The sequence below is a fragment of the Aythya ferina genome, assembly GCF_964211825.1.
Source record: "Aythya ferina genome assembly, chromosome: 5".
NCBI classification, from domain to species: Eukaryota; Metazoa; Chordata; class Aves; order Anseriformes; family Anatidae; genus Aythya; species Aythya ferina.
Window position 1 is genome coordinate 1,588,684 of NC_140301.1, and position 21,856 is coordinate 1,610,539.

At 37.0% G+C, this 21,856-nt stretch overlaps 1 protein-coding gene across 29 annotated transcripts in view; it reads left to right on the plus strand.

Moving 5' to 3' along the window:
* The window catches only part of LOC311437052 (uncharacterized protein), a 57,562-nt gene that overhangs the window by 10,201 nt on the left and 25,505 nt on the right, over positions 1-21,856 (plus strand). For 5 of the 29 annotated variants that reach the window (XR_014693227.1, XR_014693231.1, XM_084519852.1 and 2 more), the window contains one exon: positions 6,734-6,771. The exons of 4 other annotated variants lie outside the window; for them this stretch is intronic. Coding sequence is in view for 4 of the 25 variants with exons in the window: in XM_084519852.1 (XP_084375978.1) it covers positions 6,734-6,771 (38 nt within the window). In the remaining 21 variants the exon portion in view is untranslated. Of the gene's footprint in view, positions 1-142; positions 5,677-6,657; positions 6,772-7,041; positions 8,592-10,815; positions 11,944-12,513; positions 12,568-19,117; positions 19,563-21,236; positions 21,304-21,856 lie in introns of those variants that run through there. 20 more of the 29 variants (XR_014693235.1, XR_014693236.1, XR_014693237.1 and 17 more) reach the window with 11 other exon arrangements.

A 21,856-nucleotide genomic window follows, 5' to 3' on the forward strand; every position in this document is an offset into this window, starting at 1 on the left:
AAACAGTTGGATCCTCTAAACAGCGTCTTAGTGCAGGGCTAATGTTTTCCCAGGAAAGGGAAAACAGTGTTTTCACCAAGTCAGATATTTAATGTCCTAAACTACATTCGTATGCTGCTTAATTCACCTTGTTTCTTTACAGTGAAAGCTGGTTCAGATGCTGAGTTTTCCAGAACACACGCATGAATCCAGTGCCAGCAATCAGGAGGAAAAAACACACCAGGAAGTTAATAAGACAAAAACATCCTTGTTGTTTCACTGCTGAGCAAACTAAAAGGAATGTATTTACATGCATTTACTGGAGGTTAAGACTAACTTGTTATTTAAGAATACTAGAATGTAGTGAGTGGGTTGGAAAGAAATATGCTGCTATATTGAAATTAGTACAGTTCTAACAGATAAAGAATGCTTGATTACCTCACTGAGATCTCTATTATCCACAAGCCTTCTGCACATCTCTGTGCTATATTCTGTCTGCATCATCAGCCAGTTAAGAGGTGTTGTTACGAATATACCTTTTCATAACTTCTGATATGGGAATGGTTTAATTAGATTCTTAGTTGAATAACTGGAGTTCAGTGACTGCGTTTTAGTTTACACTAATGTTAAGTTCTGTAATTGGAAAGGAAGGTCAAGTCAGTAGGGAAAGATTTTGTCAACAGTAAAAACTTTAATGCTGATCATCTATGATACTGTAGGAATTGTCCTTGGTTTTATGTCATGTGTATGTCTTAGATATGTTGAAGTTCTTTAATAACTTAATACAAGTTAAACCCTTTTTTATTGTATTTTTATTTTCAAGGTCTACCTGTCAGGTCTTCATTTCTGTGTAGCTAGAAGAATTTTGACTTTATTCTTGGGAAAGAGAAGCAAAGTTGAGCTGAAGTAAGCTTAGATGGATTTAGATCAACCAACATTAAAAGAGTTTAATCTTTAAAGTAAAGGTACTTCCATGTTTTCTTGCTATTTTAGAAATCAATTTAACACTAGTTCAAAAATAACAAAGGTAATATGAAAGTATTATACTTGCCTTCTTTATCTTACGTTTTTGTGACAAGTACATTTTTTCATTAAAAGAATTAGCTTTTGATTTAAACATTTCAGCTATTTAAGTAAAGCTCTTATTTACTATTACTTGTATGTTTTCTCCAGAGGGGTGTTGTCTACAAATTTGAAATTCAGTATTTTACTGCAGAGAACACAATTATTCTTCATCTAGCAATTTGTACCACCCCTATTTTTTAAAATCTTAAGATATAATCTTAAATACTTAAGGCATTGCTCCAACAGAACAGTGAGAAGCTGCTCTTCTGTTAACTTTGCATTCTGTTTTCTCTAGGTCTTAGTGAAATACTAATGGTTCTTTACTTTTCATCGTCTGAAGATCTTGTTTTTCAGATAAGGCACTTGTACTTCCTAGTTTCTGACTTGCTACCAGTTTTGAAAGTGCCAAATAATCAAGAAAGGATAAGGTATAAAAACACACTTTGTTCAATTTGTAAAATACAATAACTTCAGATTACTATTTATATAGGTATGTCAAATTCAGTGTTGCTGGTGAAAAAGAAATCATGCACTTACAGGTTCAGAACAGACAGGAAGGCAACAAAGAGCTTCAGATAAAGGAGCAATGGAAGAGCGCAGTTTCACAGCTCTGTTTTTGTGATGTCAATCAGTTTTTGTGTGCCTATTCCATTCATGGTATCAGTGCAAGTAACCTGTTCTGTAAGCTCTCACTGATTTGTGCATGATGTCTGTAGAATACCTGAGCTAGCATAGTCACCAAGGTCAAAGTACAAACTTTTGTAATGATAAACTATTACAAGCTTGCTATCTACAGTCAATTTTTATTTATTTATTTATTTATTTTGTGAACAGATGTGTGATAAGCCTTTTACTATTTAAAATAGGGTAAGAGTAGCTGAAATGGCAAGGCCGTATTGAAAGGGACAAAATCCCTTTCCTGAGGAACATCCTTCATGGACAAGAGTTTAAGTGAGAAGGAACAGTCAGAAGGATGAGATCTCTGTTAAAACAGGAGCATTTAGATGGTCTCTTCTATATAAAGCAGAGTTAAGTAGCCCAGGTTGTAACAGTTGTGTGGTGCTTCTAGGAGGCTGTTTTCTCAGGGCTGACGGTGAACCAAAGGTTGCAAAGGGAATGGAGGGGAGGTGGGATGTCAGTGTGGGGGTGAAATGACAGCAATTACCCTTCCTTTGAAGGGATTCTGCAGATCCTGACCATTTCTAAAGACAAAATTCTCAGTAAAAAAAAAAAAAAAAAAATTTAATTGGTCTACTCAGACGTGAGTTTGTGTAGTGGAACAGAAATCTTACTCTTCATAAAACATCTACTTGTCCATGCAGACATGTCTTCTGTACTCCACAGTTCTAATGCTTCTGAATTTTTTGAATTGGTCCAAGAAAACAAAGTAAGCTCAGGTGTGTAGGAGAGGCAAAACAAATGAGGCTAACACTCAGAGGTGAGATATACAGATAAATCACATTAAAGACAAAAACCTTTAACTTTAAAGGGACGTTCTCAATGTTGACAGTGTAAGGCTGCTTTGCAATTAAAATACATCTCCCTAGTCTTTTTTTCTAAAAGCTCTGACTGCAACAAAGATAAAAAAAATCTCAGTTTCTCAGCTGGATAACCAGTATCACAAAACATAATAAGCATATTTTATTTGCAAATGTAGGTAAGCTGACGCATGCATGCCACTTCTTCCCTCCTCTCTCCCCATACCTTCTCTATTCCTAGGCCAGAAGCATTCATATTTACAAGAATTACAGTGGTGATTCAGAGCATCAAAAGATTCAGAGACCCATGGATCCAGGGTAATAGGGGGAAGAGAAATATATTCTAATCTCTCCTCAAACATGATTTATTTTAGGCGGTGCTTTCAGATTGAATAAATGCATACAGCTATTTGGAGACTCTAGACACTTCAAGTATATTGAATTCAAAAAATCAGGTGGCATTGTGTAGTGAATAGAATGCCATGTGCTTTAAAGAAGTGAGTAGAATGCCTCCTGGCTCAGTATGTTTCCAAGTAATTACTAAGAGCAGATCCTGCTGCAAATTTAAACAGAATATAATTCAAACAACAAAAACGTTGTCTAATTATACAGGGCCAGATTTTCTGGTTTAGTTTCCTAGCAAAGAGCTCTTCTTTGAGAAGCCTAGGATAGGATTTTCCCTCTTCTGCCTGTCCTGCAGGATCTGGGAAGAAGAAAAAGATGTTCTTGGCTCACACAATGCATGCTGGTGTTATATATGGAGTGGTAATTCGTATCGAGAAAATGGTTGATATTAAAAAAAAAAAGGGGGGGGGGGGGGGGGGGGAGATCTAGGAATGTGGCCATGGGGGTTGGAAAGCCCCATGGTTGAGATAACATTAGACTCTTAACGACGAGGCCATCAGGAATATAAAAGAGTTTAGAGGGAACAAAGAAGGGTGATTCAGGAGACTCCATGCAGTCTCCGGTTTCTTGTTCTCCAGGTGGTTCTCTTGTTCTCCAGCCGTTAAGGCATGGATGTTTCTGGGTGTTTGCTGTTGTTACATTCAAAGTTGTTTGACCAATGAAAAGTTGTTTTGAAAAGAACTGCTGTGGAGAGAAGGGTATAAGAGGGGAAACTGCCCTCAAGATGGAAAAAAAAAAAAAAAAAAGGTAACACGATGAAGTTACATCAATAAAGAAGCAGGAAAAAGGAGTGAAGAGGAACAGGCTGGCAGAACGGAGACCAGGACGGGAACAGGCACTTTGATTGCCTCATGAAGATAGGTTCGGCCAAACTCAGCAAACTGTCCAAAGAAGCTTGTACAGAAAGTCGCTGGAAACAGGCGCACTGGAGCTGGAGAGAAGCTCAAGCTGAGAGAAGCAGACCCGTGCAGACAACTGCCTCTCTCTGGTAAGCAGTTGCGCATTATGGGGAATCATACGTCCTTAGGAACAAAGACTGTCCTGGTAACTTTACAGCTTATTCTCCTTGTTAACAATTGGACAGTTTATGAGCCTGAAATATGGGACCAAACTGAGGTCAAGGTGTGGGACTCTGCAACTAAAAGCGACAAGGTTGCAGCGGGATTGCTCGGCACCTGGCGAGCAATCTTTGAAGCCTTAAAGAGACATCTCTGAGGCCTTAAAGAGACATGTGCGACCACAGTCAGAAGCATGTGGTTTGCCAGATAGTGAGGGAGCTGCAGGCTCCTTTACTGATCCCGACTGCTACGCCATCGGCCCCTCTGCTGCTACAGCCATCGAAGGCTTTTGCTGTTACGCCCCCTGTTGACCTGGACGTGCCTTTGGACCCAGGCCTATTGGCCTTGAAAAGGAGATGGATATGCTTTTCTTCGATCCGGGAAGAACGGGATACATAAGGCCCGAAGAATGGAAAATGGAGACTGTTAAGTCATGGAACTTAAAGGATTGTTTGTTACCTTCTGTGTATAGGCGTACTCAATTTTACTAAGTTATGGAACTTAAAGGATTGTTTGCTACCTTTCCTGATAGTACATATGTATAGGCACACTCGGCTTTAGTATGTAAAGCAATGTTCTGTATATTTAGAATGTTTGATGTTCGTGTGTGCGTGTTGGTGGAGCGTAGACTCCCCGCACACCCAGCGCTGTTTACTTGCCTTTTATACATTTTAGAAATATTTGTTTTATAAATATTACAAAATCCAGATTGAATTGGGACCTCATTTATAACACTGGGGTAGTGATGCAAGCTAATGTGTCATGCCTAGTCTTCAACTAGTAAGTGCCAAAGTGTCTGATAATTGAGTTTGTGCTGCTTTTTGTTCAAAGATAGCAAAACATTTTACATTTGTATAAATACTAAAATTACTGAATTACTGACTATGAAGACCCAGAGCTGTAAGACTAACACAGCAGGAGTGAAATCTAACACAGTGTGGTAATGATGTGGAAACCAGTGGTCCTCTGTCTACTAGCCATTTACTGTAACTGGACAGTAACAGCTTAATTTTAGCAACACCTGCAAGGAGTTATTTTTCACTCCTTGTGATATAACAAATTTCCATATTGGGTTAGAGGAGAGGTCTGTAGCTGCCATTGTAAACCCAAATAACATGAAGCTGTTTCTGATGTGAGGGTGTTTGCAGGAAGATGTGGATTTTTGCATCCAGGAAGAACAAGCAATTTTTTTCTAGTAATTCAAGAAATCTTTAGACATAATAATAAAATTGATTTTAGGAGATTTTCGGTATTCCCAGGTGAAAGTTGAATATGCATGCAGGCTCTATGGCATATGTTCATTGCAATACTATAAATTTTCTTCTTACTTCCACTTTGACATCATTAAATATTTATAATTTTGATTTTATGTGTCACAAATTTTAAATGTGGAAATAGAAAACTGAACTATTCTATTCACACAAGTGAAGTCAGAATATTTTGATCTTATTAAAGCTACTTTATTTGTTTTGAAAAGAGATTCCTGCTGAAGATGTGTAACGTTTCTTGAGGTGACATTTCCAGCTGGAAAAATATGGATGGAAAATTTCACTCTAGATGTAGGTACGGTTGGCATTTCTTTAGTCCATGCAATTAAATTCAGTCCCACTGTAGGTGGTCATAGTTGGTCTTAAAGTCTGTGTGTGCATGTGAATTAGGGACAAAACATAAAGGAATTGTGTTAAAACATATGCTTGGCTTTGTGGTGAGAAAAAAAACACGTGAAAATATTGCTCTGTATTGAATGGTCCCCATTTTGTCTGGTCCATGAACATTTCAAATGTCACTAAAAGGGATTAATAATAAATTTACTTAATCATGATTTGTTCCCTTAACCTTGCTCCCATTATCCTCAATGTCAAGGATGGATGTAAGTAATTTTGAGAACTGAGTTAAATGCCTGATCATACAAAATCCTTTACATCGTGAAAAGAGATGGGAATCACTGATGTTTAATATGGGCAGTAGGTAGTAGTTCTGCTCTCATTCGTACCTGAAAGGCAAGTTGACATAGTTTTGAATTTACTTCTGCAATACTGAATGTTCTGTTTGCTTCTGAATTAATCAAAGACAGCTTACTTTTAAGAATTCTTAGTTCTTGGACAGTATTGCGCATCTCTTCTGTATTTTCAGAAAGAACCTAGTTATGTGGTGGAAAAGTGAATGTCCTTTGGGCTCAGACTGTTTTCCAGTTCACATCTGTGTTAATTCCTTACCTCTTTGTCTCAAACTCCCAATCACTTCGGATAAATCTAGAAAACTACAACTTTGTTTTTTAAACGTTTCTCTCACAAGATGGCAGCATTGCTTCAGGGAATAAAATTGCTTACACTGTTGAGGATGTCTTGCAGTTTTTAATATTTCCCATTTATACCATACGTGGGAGAAACTGTGACAGATGTGTTCATCTGTGGTAACTGAATTGACATAGCAACATTGGTCACGAGGTTGGATGAGTTTCATTCCCTTGCTGCTATATTTCCAGGCTTTGTGGTGAAAGTAAGTTATTGGAGGACTATAATAGGTTTTGGTTTTTATTGAAACTGTATCATTTTGATTCGTCATTGTTAAAGTGTCTCTAGTTAAGACTGTTGTTACATTTCTGAGACTTTAGCTCTACATTAACCTGGAATTCAATTATTTCAATTGCACTAAGCAGAAATATTTTACAGGAATTCTGACTTTGGATTCACATATCCAAATATTCACATATCTCTTCTTGTCCACTGATTGCCTTTATTCTTTCAGGACTTGCTCCTACTCTTGGATGTCAGTGGCTCAATAGGGTAAGTCCTGTAAAGGATGCTGAATTCTGTTTTTTTTTTTTTTTTTTCCTTCATGCCTCAGCATAGAGTCTAAGTAAATAGAAGAAATACATGATAGTATCATTTACTGAGGGAGGCTGGTGTCTTTACTTTACAACATCTCAGAAGATATGCTAGTTACGCTGAACTGGAACACATGGACAATAAGGCATGTGACAGCTTCTGAAAAGTAGGTTCAAACACTGGAAGTTGTTTTGGCTCCTCTGGGTCAGCACATCTCCATCATTCCAGCTCTACTTCTTTGAAGAGAACATGAATCTAACCTTCTGGTCACATGAAGTCTGTGATACTCTCCTCCATGAGCACTCTGCTGCTTGCTCCCTCACTCATCCTGGCAGTGGAACAAGTCTGGCCTTAACTGCTTACAAAGGAAATTGAAAGGCATTCTGCTTTAAAGAGGAAGATCACTCTAGGGGTAGTCTGTAGCAGATAATTGAGAAATTTTGTTGAAGGAAACTAAGTAACTGAGGTTATTGGTGACGCAGTGCACTATTGATCACAAATTCAAATCTAACCCACACTGTTACAAGTTAGTGTAATTTGGTATTCTGTGTGAGATTAGTTTCTCCACTTCTGAGTGGATGAAAATTCTCCTTATAAATGGGTCTCACTGATCTAATCAGCAGTCATCATATGTGTGGTCCTTTCTTTTAGAATTATTTATGAACATGTTTAAGTTAGTTTATTTTTACAGAAAGCATTTAAAATGTGTTTAGCTTTTACTGTGTGTTTCAGAGCTACTTAAACACACTCGTGAAATACACTAGTGAATGAGTACTTTTAACCTTTACAGTGATACTTGTAAAACAAAAACAAAACACTTCTATGAGTTAGCTTTTATCACCTGTGTTAATCCCATAAGCATTTGTTTACCTGACCAACAAACAAATAGAAGATTTAATTTTTAAGGTCTCTAAGGTCAGTACTTTTCACACCTGCTAATGCAAAGCACAAAGACAAAATAGATCATGTTCCCTACAAGTCTTATCAGCACATAATAGAAAAGCATGTAGGAGAAGGCAATGTACATCTCAAATGGATTATTGAAGTGCTGACAAATTTATTCTCACTTTAGTGTGGCCTGTTTATTTGCAGTCCTAGAATAAAATTCATCCAGGTCTGTATTATACATTCTTCATAGTGTAGTTTTGTATTTTACCACTCTTGAAAGCCTTGTTGATTGACTAAAAAATATTAGAAGTAACATACAGAGGATGACAGTCATCCCTGTTTTCAGTACCTCACTTCAGTCCTGAAGGAACTTACAATGATGCTGTTGAATATAACCAGACTACTCTTCCTACTCAGTATTAGAGATGATAAAATATTCTGCTTCAAATTCACATCCTATTTTACTTCTCTGTGATTTAAGGATTTATGTTGACACTACAGAGATAAGCAGAGATGAACATTTAAATAAGATTGGTTCATATCCTAACAAAGGTTCATCAGTAGAAAATAGTTTCTTGAAAAGCATGCGTTATGTTGTAATGTTCATAAAAATGCTTTTCACTATCCGAGTATTGCTCAAAATCACTGGATGGATCTGCATTTGGCTTCTGTTTTATTGCAAATAAGATGTAATAAAATCCTAACTCATGTTCAAAGCTCCTGACCATTACATAATGTGAATGTCTCAAAAGAGATCTTATTCAAAAATGGGTAACTAGATATTTGGCCAAAATGTCATTAATATTTTTTGTCAAAAACCTAATGAGAGGAACATATCATGTATTGTGAATTACAATGTTTCTGTTAATAAAGGAAAGGATTTATTATTACCTTTGAGTCAGATTCTATTTTCTGCTACAGTAGATGTGGAGTAAATTTAAAGCAAGAAAGGAAGAGTAAACGTGAGGTATTGGAAAGATTTCATATTGGCATGTTTGAAATTAGCATTCAATTTCATTTGGTGTGTGTATAAATTTGTAAGTGGTATATGTAGTAACTACAATGCATATTAACTAGTCCTAGGCATTACCTTTTATATTGGCTTACCTGGAAAGTAGCAAGATAAATAATTTTAATGCTTCCTGCGCTACTGCTGACAAAAATTTGGTAATTTTCTGTCATTTGGATGGACGTGTCAACTTCCATCAGGTGAAAGACTGTAGATGGGTTCAGTTGCGTAGTTGAAGATGTATAATAGAAGGAAAAGTATTAACTGTGAATAACAGTAAATTGGGAGATACTGGAGAAAAAGCTGAAGGGCCTTAGAATGTGAAAAACAAAATGAAAAATCATAAAGAAGTTTGCAGATAAAAATGAAACCAGGAGAAAGGACGAAGGCTTCATGATATCTACATGAATCATGAATAATGACTGGATAGAATATTTAGGGATATATGGAAAAAAAAGTTCTTTAAGAACATTGGGAGGCTGTCACATACATGGCAGAGGAATAAAACAGGAGGATTTAAGCAGTTTTCAGTCTTTAAAATGGAAACTTAACTGAGAGAAGTCCTAACAGCCCAGAATTCATATAGGCCATATAGGTAGGACTACATACTCCTAGCAAGCAGCAGATCATTTTGCTCAGTTTATCTGCAGGCCTATGTGGAAATAACATATTTAGGAATCACAGGAGCTTTTTCAGCTGATTTGAAGCAGGAATAGAAGTTGGACATTTGAATGCAATGGTTTAATTGTTTATGGTAGGGTTTGCAGAAATCCTAGATTATAAATACCTGATACTGAAAGATACTTGCAGTGAATTTTCTTGTCAATGTTAAAATTAAAATAATGCATCTGACAGTATTGTAATGCTTAAGATGAATTAGGCTGAAGAAAATAATGTCTTACAATATTCTGGGAGCAGTTATTTTTGTTTCTCTCCAAATTTTATCCCTGTGCAGTAATAAAAGCTGAAAAGCAGAAATGACTTGGGGTATTTGCACCAGAAGTAGTGAGTGGAAGGTGCACATAGAAGGAACTGTCGGAATAGAGAAGGCTATTTGCTTCCTGCCCTGGGTGGAAGCTAACTAATATAGCCTTCCATACTATTATTAATAACGAGCTTAAATGGACTGATTAGTGTAAAATGAAGGGCAAAAGGGCAGCTATTCAGAGGTAAAGAGAGTATCAGAAATAAAGGCTGGAGGGAAATGAGGAGAACAGTTTGGAATAGAAGAAATGGTAGCTACGTGGCACATGAACTGTTCAGGAATGCTAAAATAGAAAATAGGGATAAGATGCAAGATGATGGGAATGGGAATCAGAAAATTGGTGGGCATGGAAAGAATAAAAACAGAATGGTCATGGAACAGTGAGTGTCAATGAAAGGTAAATATAAGGGAGTTAAAGAATGAAAGGAAGAGAATAAAGAATCTCTTATGTAAGAATAAACGATGTTATGCTCTGTGTGATCCCCAAAAGGATTATCATAGTGTATGGTCTGTGGTGTCTCAAGAAAATCCATCCTTACTGCCTGCTCAAAGGAAAGCCCACTAGGATTTCGCATAAGACATCTCCAGCTAAAGTAGAAAAAGTCAGATAAATCCAAATTGCCAATGGATTAAGAGAAGCACCTATAATAACATGCTGTCAAACAGTTCCAGACTATTCTTTCCTGTGTATGTTTGTAGATACCACTTCTGCTTCCAGCATCTTCCCCTGCTGTATTTTGATTTCCAGGGAACCTGTTCCTGCAGGGTATCTGTAGGAGGGCCCCTATTTTTCTCTAGCACTTGCCTTGGTTTAGTTATGGTTAGCTCCTCTGGTCTGCTGTCCTAGCTCACATCCTCATCTGTTTTGGGACTGACCTGCTGGCAGGTGTGCCCCAAGTACCCAACCACATGGCTGTGTGTGCTTGGAAAGGGAGAGAAGGGTTTGGGTGGTTTTTAATGCAGAGTGGAATTGGCATAGAGAGCAGCAGCTCTGACACAAACAAAACATGTCCTTCTGTTTCAGTTTTTCAACTACTATTAGCATATTTAAGGTAATGTTATTAAATTATTAGAACTAAAGCAAGAAGTGCATTCTGAAGGCTTCTTTGCTCTGCTGCAGGTGCAGGGACAGCCTTTGTAGTGCCAGTGGCAGAGTGGGAAGAAATGGAGCTGTGTACAGCTGATGGATGTTGATGCGTGACCTTGATACTTGCATTGCCAACAATAAAAGATTGCAGGCAGCATATTGTGTGGAGAATGTTTGAAGTAAGGTTGGAAGAATAATCTACTGAGAAACAGAAAACTCGGCTGTATTGTAATATAAACAAGTGCTAACACCTGCTGTAAGACTAAAGACTGTAGGGTTTTTTTGTTTGTTTTCGTTTTTTGTTTGTTTGTTTGTTTGTTTTTTAAAGATAAACTCTCCCCAAACATCCACTATCTGAAATAACTTTTGGTAAAATAGATCACAGTAGGCAAATGCTCTGTCTTTTGTTTACATTTTTGAGAGACATTGCTTAAAAGTATTAGGCGTATAAAACAATATAGGTTTGTAGCAATCTATTTAATATGAAATCCCTTGCCCAAAAATGAAGTGTTGTAAGACCATAGTATCTATTATAATATCTCTTGAATGAGTAACATGTAGTGGTGCAAGTTGTATGTGGCTTACAGAGGAAATCTGCAATACTTTATGTCATGATATATGCATATAATAAACTGAAATTCTGTCTTAATGCTGATATATAGAGTTGAGTAACAATGAGGGTCCTGGCATAAGACATCTGATATTTATATTAAATATAAAGTAATATTTTAACCATTTAATATTTCTGAAGACAGTTTCCATGAGTGTTCAATGTTACTCTGTTACTTGAGCTCTGAAACATGCTATTTATGTGGTATGCAGTTCAGATTTGTGCCATTTTTGGAAATATACCTTCTAATTGACCAACCAGAAACTGAGTGCTGAAATCAAAATTAAAACTAGTTATTTCTAACTTGTCATGAAAAATAAGGACTTTGCAGGCTGTATTCTGTCTTCGTGGTAAGTATTTGAAATAAACATTGAAGGTGTAGTAAAGGCAATGCCATGTGGATTACATAAAGAATTTAGGTTCCTGACTGTGGAAATGGTAACTTAAAACACAGATCATGTGAATAGTTTTGTTTCGGCTCAGACCAGCTGCAGATGTAACATTAAATATTGCATTGTTTAAACAGGATAAAACAAGAGCTTTGCTAATTATGAGTTGTGATGATTCTGGTGCACTTGCTGAAATAAGTTATTCTTGGCAGGAAAGAAAGAAGATAGGACTTGGGATCTTTACTGAGAATCTATTTTTGTTTGTTTAGGGAATAGGAAATCAAAAGCAATGCTGCAACTCAGGATAAATCTAGCGTAGAAGAGCAAAAATAAAAACTGAGATAAAACTGACCTCTCTTCAGGAGAAGAAATTGGGCTGATGGAAGAGATTATTTTGTTTGAAAGAGATTATAGCAATGCTTGCTTTTGTTTTTGATTGGATTGTAATCTAGAAAAGGCAACCTCGGGGGAAGTTTTGTTTAGTTCTCAAGTATAACTTCTTGTACATTCTGAGGTCACTTCTTAAAGCACTGTTCCAGGTCACATTTACAGCCATGTCACCTGGTTTTTGAAGCAGTGTGTGAAATTTTTATAGTAATGAAATGTCTGTTGTTAATTTAAAATACAGTGGTAATTTGTATAGATTTCCGGTATTCTTTGCTATTGACTGATCTTAAACCAATCCATTAGTAAGGAGGAAGTAAGCTGTGATTTTATGTGATGCTATTTCAGCGTTGGTACCAAATATGTAACCAGTGGAGGACTGAAGTTATGAAATGAACTTTCGTAAGTATGCAGAGCAAAAGGCTTGGAAATGTATCATTTGAAAGTGGATCTTGACAAATTCAAGGAAAGATATGTATTGTTGGCTAGGATGTTCTTGAATATTGTAAATGGTTTGGAAAGAGTTGTTAGACTAAATGTCTTTTGTTTCTAATCAATTATCTGTTAATAGAGGATTGCCACTGCTTATGTGGAGGGTTGAAGAAGTATTCTTTCCCCTGTCTCCCCCTCATGCATTTTTATTTTTGCATAATTATGTTTAATTTCTTTGCTTCATCTTCACTGGGAACTAAAGAGGGGAGACTGAACAACTCTGCTGTTGTTCCTAGATGACATTGTCAGGATGCTGTTTGTTTTCCTTCCAGGCTTGGCAATGCCATCTGGCTTGCAGTCCTCAGATTTGAGGGGCGTAAGGAAATCTCTTCCCATTCTCTTTTCTTGTTTAGACTGGCAGAGAATGTTTTGTTATTTTTCTGTGTTGTTTTGTTTTAAGTTCAGTTCCTGGGCTCAGTTCATCTGTTTCACCGTAACTCCTTGACAGTGCACAACCTCTAGTAGTGCTAAATGTCCTTGCTCCTTATTTCTGTTTTATGTCTGAAAGTATTTTTTCATCTTTTATGCTAAAGATATACATTCTAAACTGTGAGTTTCTTTCAGCTGTTACGGATGAATGGGTAGAATTGACGTTAGTGTTAAATATCTTTTTATTTAATATCCACTATATGTGTTTAGGACTTGAGGGAAAACTCAACTCAGTGATCGAGGTAGTCCCTTTCATCATTAACACACATTTTCTGCTAGGAGATCTCTCTCCTGCAGTCATACAAGCAGCAAAACCAATATTGTGCTTTAATCCTGGATGCTTTAAAAATCTGGCTTCCAAATTTTTGAGTAATTTCTATGTTGTGCAAGAGTTCAGACTGTACACCCTCAATCTGATTTATATGACTGCACCAGTGATAGCACCAGACTGTTTAAAGCCAGATGTCTCAGCAAAGGAACTACAGTTCCAGGGAGAAAATATATGAGGATCAGTGATCTTGAAACTATTGCAAAAAGGCATTTAAAATCTAATAATCCTAACACTTATACTCTTCAGGAAGATCAAAGCCCTCCTAGCATTTCAAATACCTTTCACTCTAGAAAGTGAAGATTAATATGTAAATGTGAAGGAATTGAGCTAATTGAATATGATTTACTTTCTGAATATTCTAATGTTAGGTGTTTGAACATTAAAGACATTGAACTTTCCATTATTGATTAAAAATTGGTTCACTAATTAAAAATAGATATTGCATGACTATTGATGAATGCAGTATGTTTCTAGATGCACAAAAGGATGCAATTTTTGAACCTGTTTTATTGCTTTCATTTTTGATGGTGTGGTATAGAAATATGTGGTATCTCAGAAATGTTTTCCTTGTAATAAATGACTGCATCAAAACTACAAGGTAAAGCTGAAAGATAAATATGGATTCAGAGCAAGAAGAAGCTTGTCTGAGAAAACGTGTGGCAGATGTTTAATGGATGCTGTGATGTGACAGCTGTTTTTCTTAATTTTTCAGTATATACAAATACTATAACATATGTTGTATCAGGTAGGGATAAAATGCTTGTGCTGTACAGCTGTCCTTGCTGAAGGATAGCCTTTATCTCATATAATTGTATTTATATTTGTATTACAATAGAGCTATATACTAATGGGATGATTTGGTCATAAATCCAAAAGCCATACTGAGGCTAGTACAATGCTGAGGGTGTCTTGTGTAAGTCTGCCCTGGTGCACTTCATGGTCACCACCTGAAAAGATGCTAGCTAGATGAAAACCAGCTTTTGTGGGAATAAACCTAATTTGCACAGGGTTCACACTCCAATATGAAATACATATGGATGTATCATTGAGAATCATTACCAATGTACCTTATTGCTTCTTGTGCCTCATTGTGTGTACTAGCTAAAGTGGAAAATCAAGTGACAGATTAATGCTATGCATTTACAAAACCCCTGTGAAAGGAACAGACGCTGTTGCCCATAAATTTAAACCTTGGAAGGGGCTAACATGGGTGAAGGTGAAACAAATATTATGTTTATCAGCGTATTACCAGAATCTACAGGGCCTGATTCTTCCCTGCAACCTGCATTTAATTTTAAAAGCATACTGCTGAAATCTGTTTTTGAATTATAAGAGGGCTTGGGAATAGTATTAGTATTAGTATTTTTATTCCTGCAGAATAAGTCATCTAGTGGGAGGAATGAGGTCTGATAGCTAGCTTCAGTGCACTGTTACCATGGCAAGTTTCAAACAGTTCCTGTGTGGATTCTAGTGGTTTTGTGTACTTGCTAGATATTAATACTGTTAGTGAGTGTATTATTTAATTCAAATTTCCTGGCTTATAACTTGTTAGTTGCAACTTCAGGGTTAAATTTCACTCTAACTCTGGCACTAAAGTTTGTCTCTGAATGCGTGGCTTCTGATAAAGCTCTTTGAGCTGTACAGTGGTATCCTATACTTAAATAAAGACACCTGAAAAGTGTGAAATGAACCCAACTTGGTAGCCTCTGGCATGCCGTGAGATTTTTGAGAGTTGCCGACGGATGGTTTGCCAAGACTCACTCAAGGTAAATTAGATGGGTTACATTCATGGGCTTTGACCCATATAAGAAAAAAACTTAAGAAATTATTGATTCTTGGTTTAAAATGTAAACACTTCACTTGCATTACTTACATTTAAGAACTTTTGGAAAGAGATATGCTATAAGCAGATTACTAAGCACCTTGCAAGTAGATACCTACTTCTGTTGGTGAACTGATTGTGGTGGGACAGACCAACCTGGCAAGAAGGTTTAAGCTGGAAAATGTCATATGGAACATGTAGATAGCCAGGTAGATAAGGCTAAAATTTGTTTGGTCCTGCATTTTTGCCACCTAACCCTACCCATAAAAGTGGCCTAGAAGAAAGCTGGAGAGGGACTCTATCAGGGAGTGTAGCTGTGGAATGAGGAATAATGGCTTTGAACAAATGGAGGAGAGATTTAGATGAGATGTGATGTGAGGAAGAAATTCTTCACTCAGAGCACAGAGTGTACATGGGAATTAGGGCTGGAGATGCACCTTGCTTCTGTTCTTTTCTGTAAAGAATAGAATGAAATTACCTAAACCAGTGTTAAAAATAAACTCAGGGCACAGAATAGGAGGTGCAGGGCAGTCCCTGTGGCCGAGGAGCAGCCTTTCTCTCTGGCAAGCCAAATGGCCCAGGGCATCCAGCCCCAGAAATGGGGGCCTCAGCCCCCCAACCCTCCTCCTTCTTCCACGTGAGGGCATCTTCCAAGCCATTCCCAACATAGCCGCCTTTGGCCACGCATGGGTCACTCCATTGCAGATGCTTGCTGAGGTCACTGTGGCCATCACTGCCCTACCTTTGCTGCGGGCCCTATAAAACAGGCCCCCTGCAGCTGGCCCAGCATTCACTGAGCTTCTAGGCCCTCTGACTGCCAGCTTGTGTGGCAGGAAGAAGATGAGAATAGCAAGGCAAGCAGCATGCCTCCTTGGTGTGCGAGGACAGCCATGCAGTTCTGTGAAGCACTAAGAAAGAATGCACCTGACCAGAAGGAGACGTGTCATGGGTGGAGAGATAGCACTGGTGCCACAAGAGACATCAGTGCCCAAAGGACCTCTGGCACCCAGCCCACAGACAGATGTCACTTGGACTTCCAGAAGTCGTGTATTAGTGACAGATCTGTGGCAGGGCACATTTTTGTCTTGCTGCTGTGTTCCCTGTGGTCCCACCCACCTCCATGGCAGTGTGAAAAAGAAGAGCTCTGACTCCAATATTCTTATGGCTCAGGGTGACAATGGACCAATAACAAGTTACAATCATTGTATGGGCTTTTCAGGACTTTTTGAAAGTTAGAGGAAAACAAATGTTTGTCGCTGAAGTCCATAGCTTGATGGATTCTTAATATGGGGAGGAAGCACACGTTGCATGGTGATGTATTATCTCACATTCCCTCAATGGAGTGCTCTTTTACTGCATGTCCTATGTTATTGTATGGAACGAAGTCCTAAATTTTCAATTCTGTTATAGAAAGAATACTGTTGCCTTTTTTTTTTTTTTTTTTTTTTTTTTTTTTTTTTTGGCAACAGTGCATGTGTTCCTAGAGTAAAATACTTAAAATATTACAAATAACTTCTGAGCAATGCATAGCTGTTTGCATTAAAATGGAACTACATGATTAATGAACGTTGACTTGGAATTACAGCCAGTATGGTAATGAAATAAAGCCCCATTAGATGCAGGTAATTTGCAAATCGGGGTTCTTTTCATTTAAATGATCTCCCTGTCTGATCTGAGGAAAAAGGCATATCAGTCAATCAATTAAGAAGGACTTTTAGACAAATATAAACTAATATAAATGTTAAATAATAGATTAATTCCATACAAACATAGGAGTGAATTCCCATTAGTTGACAGCTGTCAAGGCTATTTTGAAAAATTTGGTTATAAGAACATCTAGATGTTCAATTTCTGTCATACTTTTTTTTTTTTCCTGTGACCACATTTATTAAAAAAAAAAAAAAAAAAAAAAACATAAAACAACAACTATTCTCCTGCTCTTGTATTTTGGGGAAATGCTACAAGTAGTTCTGCTTGCAGAAATTCCAATAATGCATCAGTGTATCACTATGCTTATGTTAACCAAATACATTCTTAATTAACTACAAATTATTCACATGGTAAATAGCCACATGTATTGTGCAAATTGTAGATCAGTTTTGACTTTCTATACCCTTAAGAAAGTGTAGGCACAAGTTATATTTGAAAGGAGATTAATCTGATGTATCATTAGAGTTTAAGTAAATGAATAATTTTTACCTGAAGTAGTAGGAGAACCAAAACGTGTCACAAGCTGCTCTGAACTAAGAATGCTTCTCACATCTGTATAATCCTGGCTGTGCTCTACTGATGAATTCAAACCAACGTTTTTCTGCCATTGGGTTTGCTCTGACAGAAAATTTGATCAGGAATCTGGGTAACTATACAGCATCTGATCTATTTCTTTACCTTCCTTAATTAAAATTAGATTTTTTTTTCTTTTTCTTTTCTTTTAAATAAAATGTTGTGGAAAACCTAGAGAGACTGAATGGGAGCCTTGAAGACAAAACCTCATCACTCTGCAAGGTTTGAAACTCAGAACAATAAAAAATCTCTGCAGGCATGGTGAAGCAGAGTATCAAAGAATAGCAAGTCACTTTGACAGGAGGTCAGTCATTTGCAGCTAGATATAAATGGAACCTGAAATCTTACTGTGCCAACTGGGTCCAGTAAGTGTTTTATTTTCCAAATAGAAATTTTTCCTATGATGTGGATAATCAAATATACCCATTAAGAAGCCACTCAAGCAAGCACTTAGCCATTTTTCTTTCAGTAACTGGCTTTTGCAAAATTTTTGTCTACATTTTTTCTCAAGTATGACTTCATATTACCAATAAAAAACATTGTTTGAATGACAAAGTTACAAAACTGACTATACATTATGGGTGCCATAAAGCACTAGTGAACAGAACATAAATTTGTCTTCCTGACAAAATATACCAGACTCTCCATAAATGCCCATATAGGCTTGTTGCCCATGGCTTCTCACTGTCTCACTATTTATGGAGTTACTTATGCCTGCAAATGGTGTTTCAAATGCTACTAAATCAGTACAGCAGTTCAGCCACACCAGTGCTAACATGGGGGCAAGTAACTTTATAGGTGTGATAGTGAAGTATTGGGCTGCAATCCTTTTTTTAGTAAGGATATTATATTGTACAATTGCCTGTGACTTAAAGAGGTATTGTTAGGCTACCTCGTTTCCCCCTTTCCCCCCCCCTCCCCCCCCCCCCCCCCCCCAATATCAGGTGTAACTCACAAACCTCTTGCTCTGGCTTGATGTCCTCTGCAAGGCTGTTGTCTATTGCTCTTTGCAACTGGGAATAAATGGGATGTGGTATGTGGTGTGTAGTCACACACCATTTCTCTTGACATTGAACACTATAGTTGAGAAGTGCAAGTGGAAGAGGAATTCCCTGACTGCCAGAGGGAACTCCAAAATGGAAGAAGGCTGAGCAAGGTGATTCACAGATTTTTGTTCTGTGGCTTTCTTTGTTGTGTTGTTTTTGCTCTAGACTATAAATCCTGTGCACACTATTAAAAGGGGTCAGAATCTAATTTACAGGTTTGATTCAAAGCTTGCTGAGGTTAGTGGAAATCTCTATCAAGTCTAACAGGGTTTGGATTACATCTTAAAAGATAAAGTGCTCAAGCACTCAGAAAGAAGGGGGGAAGTAGAAGTTTTCTCAGGATACAGTCACTTATCATATATCTGTCACTGAAATAGGGAAAAAAAAAAAAGGTGGTTATAAGTGTGATTGTCCATCTCTTACCATCTCTTGCTCCATGTTAATGTTATTTCAAAATACCATGAGCCTAAGGAGTGATCATGTGTGATTATACTTTACCTGCTGTTATACAATAAATGGAGGCACTTGTTTGCAACACGGATATTCATAAACAAGAGATCTGGGAGAATGTCGCCTGCAAGAATGTCCTTTCTAGTATAGAATGAACCAGAAACACTACTGGAATTATGTAGCTCATTGAATATACAATCCTTTTGCCTATCCTATGGCTAAAATGTGTTTTTTGCTGATGAAAATACATGCTGCACCACTGACACTAATGAGCTGTATCATCACATTCTGAAAAGAACCTGCTCTGTTTTTATTTGCAGCTGGTATTTAGTTGTAAAGGTTCCACCTGGAACTTGGGCTCATTTGTCATACATGCAGAAGAAATCAACTGGTAAGATGAATGCAATGAAAGACAGTGTACCAAAGAATCATTAATGCTAGTCTGCATCAGCTTGCCCTACAAAAGGAAAGTGCTCCTTAAATCAAGCATTAGAATTAAGGTCCTTTTAAAATGAGGAAAAAAAAAAAAAAAGAAAAGAAAAAAGTTAAGTTTTAAGCTTGCTCTTTAAAAAAAAAAAAAAATTACGTTCTTATAATCTGAGTCCAGGACAGACTTCGGTAAGTATAATGGGGCATAAGTACATTTAGCTCTGTTGTTAGTGAGAGTAAATTGTATAGCTGTCATGTTGTGGCATATAAATGAAGTTCTGAGTAAAACCATTGCTGGGAGTGATGAAATTAGTATGCCAAAGTAGATGAACGACTGCAGATCCATCAAGTGAACCTGTTAAAATTCTGAAGCAAGTTTAAAACAGTACAGATGCCTTGACCATCTGCTAAGAAATGTGTGTGGACATAATTGCATGGAACAACTGTCATTTCATTAAAAAAAAAAAAAAAAAAAAAACCAAACAAATAAAAAAATAAAATAAAAAAAAAAAATCAATAACAAAAAGAGAAAGGAAGTATGTAGCCAAAGGAAGCAGCTAATTGCTACTTCCAAAGTCCATAGCCTTGAAATAGCTGCATATTCGTTGTTCACCACTTGGTTCCAAATGATGTGATCTCTTATTTGCTCTCCTTTTGTGTGTAAGGATTTATGTCCAGCCTGTTCTTTTAGAAGTTGGAGCCTCTTACAGTTTAGGATGCCTGAACCATACATAAGAGTTTATCGCAGAAGTACTGAGATACTCTTAACTGTAATGTTGCTTCCAGGGCTTTGTTTCTGTTTCTTATATTACTAGAAACTTTGGCAGAATTATCTCGTTGCATTATGTGTCTGTTTGTCCATTATTCTTTTTACAGAGAGTGTGAGATGATGGGAGTATTGCTATCCCTCTAAAGTGCATGTCAGAGTTGTAGAAGCTGCAAAGATATATTTGTAAATAGATAAGATGTAACAGAACCTAATGAAGGCAGCAAATATTTTCTTACACTCAGGCACACCTTAACTGATAATACTAGGTATTAAATTCACAAGTGGCTGCAGTAAATTTCAACCCCCATTTTAATGGCGGGATTGTTCCCTCCAGGTTTCAAAGCACAGCCACACTTTTCATTACAGGCTCAATTTTATGTGGTAGAAACAAAAAGTAAACATTCACTGACTGTCCTCCATCAAGTGATTAAAAGTTCAAGCGTGAAGCATTTGCTGTGAATTGTTCCCAGTTGCTGGGTTTGTCATAGTGCCTTTGCTTATTTGTGATTGTATAGTGAAAAAATTGGAGATATCTAGGTAAGTAGGTAAAATAGGATTGCTTCACAGACATTTTTGTGTTTGTCTTTTATGTTTCTGTTACGGAGGTGATGACTTTTGGTCTCTTTATTTTTATTTTTTGGAATCAAACATATTTGCAGAGGCTGGATTTTCAAAAGTAAGATCCATTGTAAGCAAAGTAAATTGAGAAAACAACAAAACCATTTACAGAAAAAAAAATGGTACAGCTGGAGAGAATGTCTGGGCTCACTCACTCTGAGAGGGATGTTTAGAGTTTTTTTATTTTATTTTACTGTTTAAGCAATTTTTGCTAGTGTTACGTTAGCTTAAATTCATAAGCTTATCAATTTGACTCTAGCTTACTAAAACAGATATATAGACAGATACATTCTAAAGTGATCCAACTGCTCCTTCGATTCCAAAGTGTATGTGGTTAAGAGGCCAGTGACCTAAAGTTCTGTTTTTTCCCCATTGTTTTCTTTTCCTTCTGTTCTTATGTAGTCATTGTCTTACTGAAGCTGTCATTTAAAAAGTTGAACTTGAATTCCTTTTGAAGCATAAAGCTGCTGTAAGTATTGTATATATGTTATTATATTATTATTGGTTTTTTTTGGTCTTATTGAAGTAACATTTTCTGTAACATTGTAAAGGAAGTGAATGCAGGAAAAAAAAATATTGTCAGGCCTGTTTTCCACACAGATGTCTTATAATACCAGTGACATGGGCCATTGTAGCACACACGTTTAATGGCTTCAAGAGCTAATTTGAATACCTGGTTCAGTATTTGAACTGAATATGAATATGTTCACGTTTTCTGTAAATAGTGGCACTCTTTCAGGAAGGAAAGGTAGGATGTTTGCTTGTTCTGCAACATATTTGTGGCTGCATTGCCAATATAAACAAGCCATAGCTTGTAGTGAGTTCTTCTGGAATTTGTCCTCAGATCTATGGAATGCAACAGGTAAACTGCACAGAGCAGACTGGAAACATTTAAAGGGTTTCTGTGGGATGACCCATGTCATGTTTCCTCTGTGAACTTTTTCAGGAAATCAAATGAATATGAAACCATTGGGGGAGGGGCATAAATTTAACATTCATCATCCTTACAGATCAATAAAACA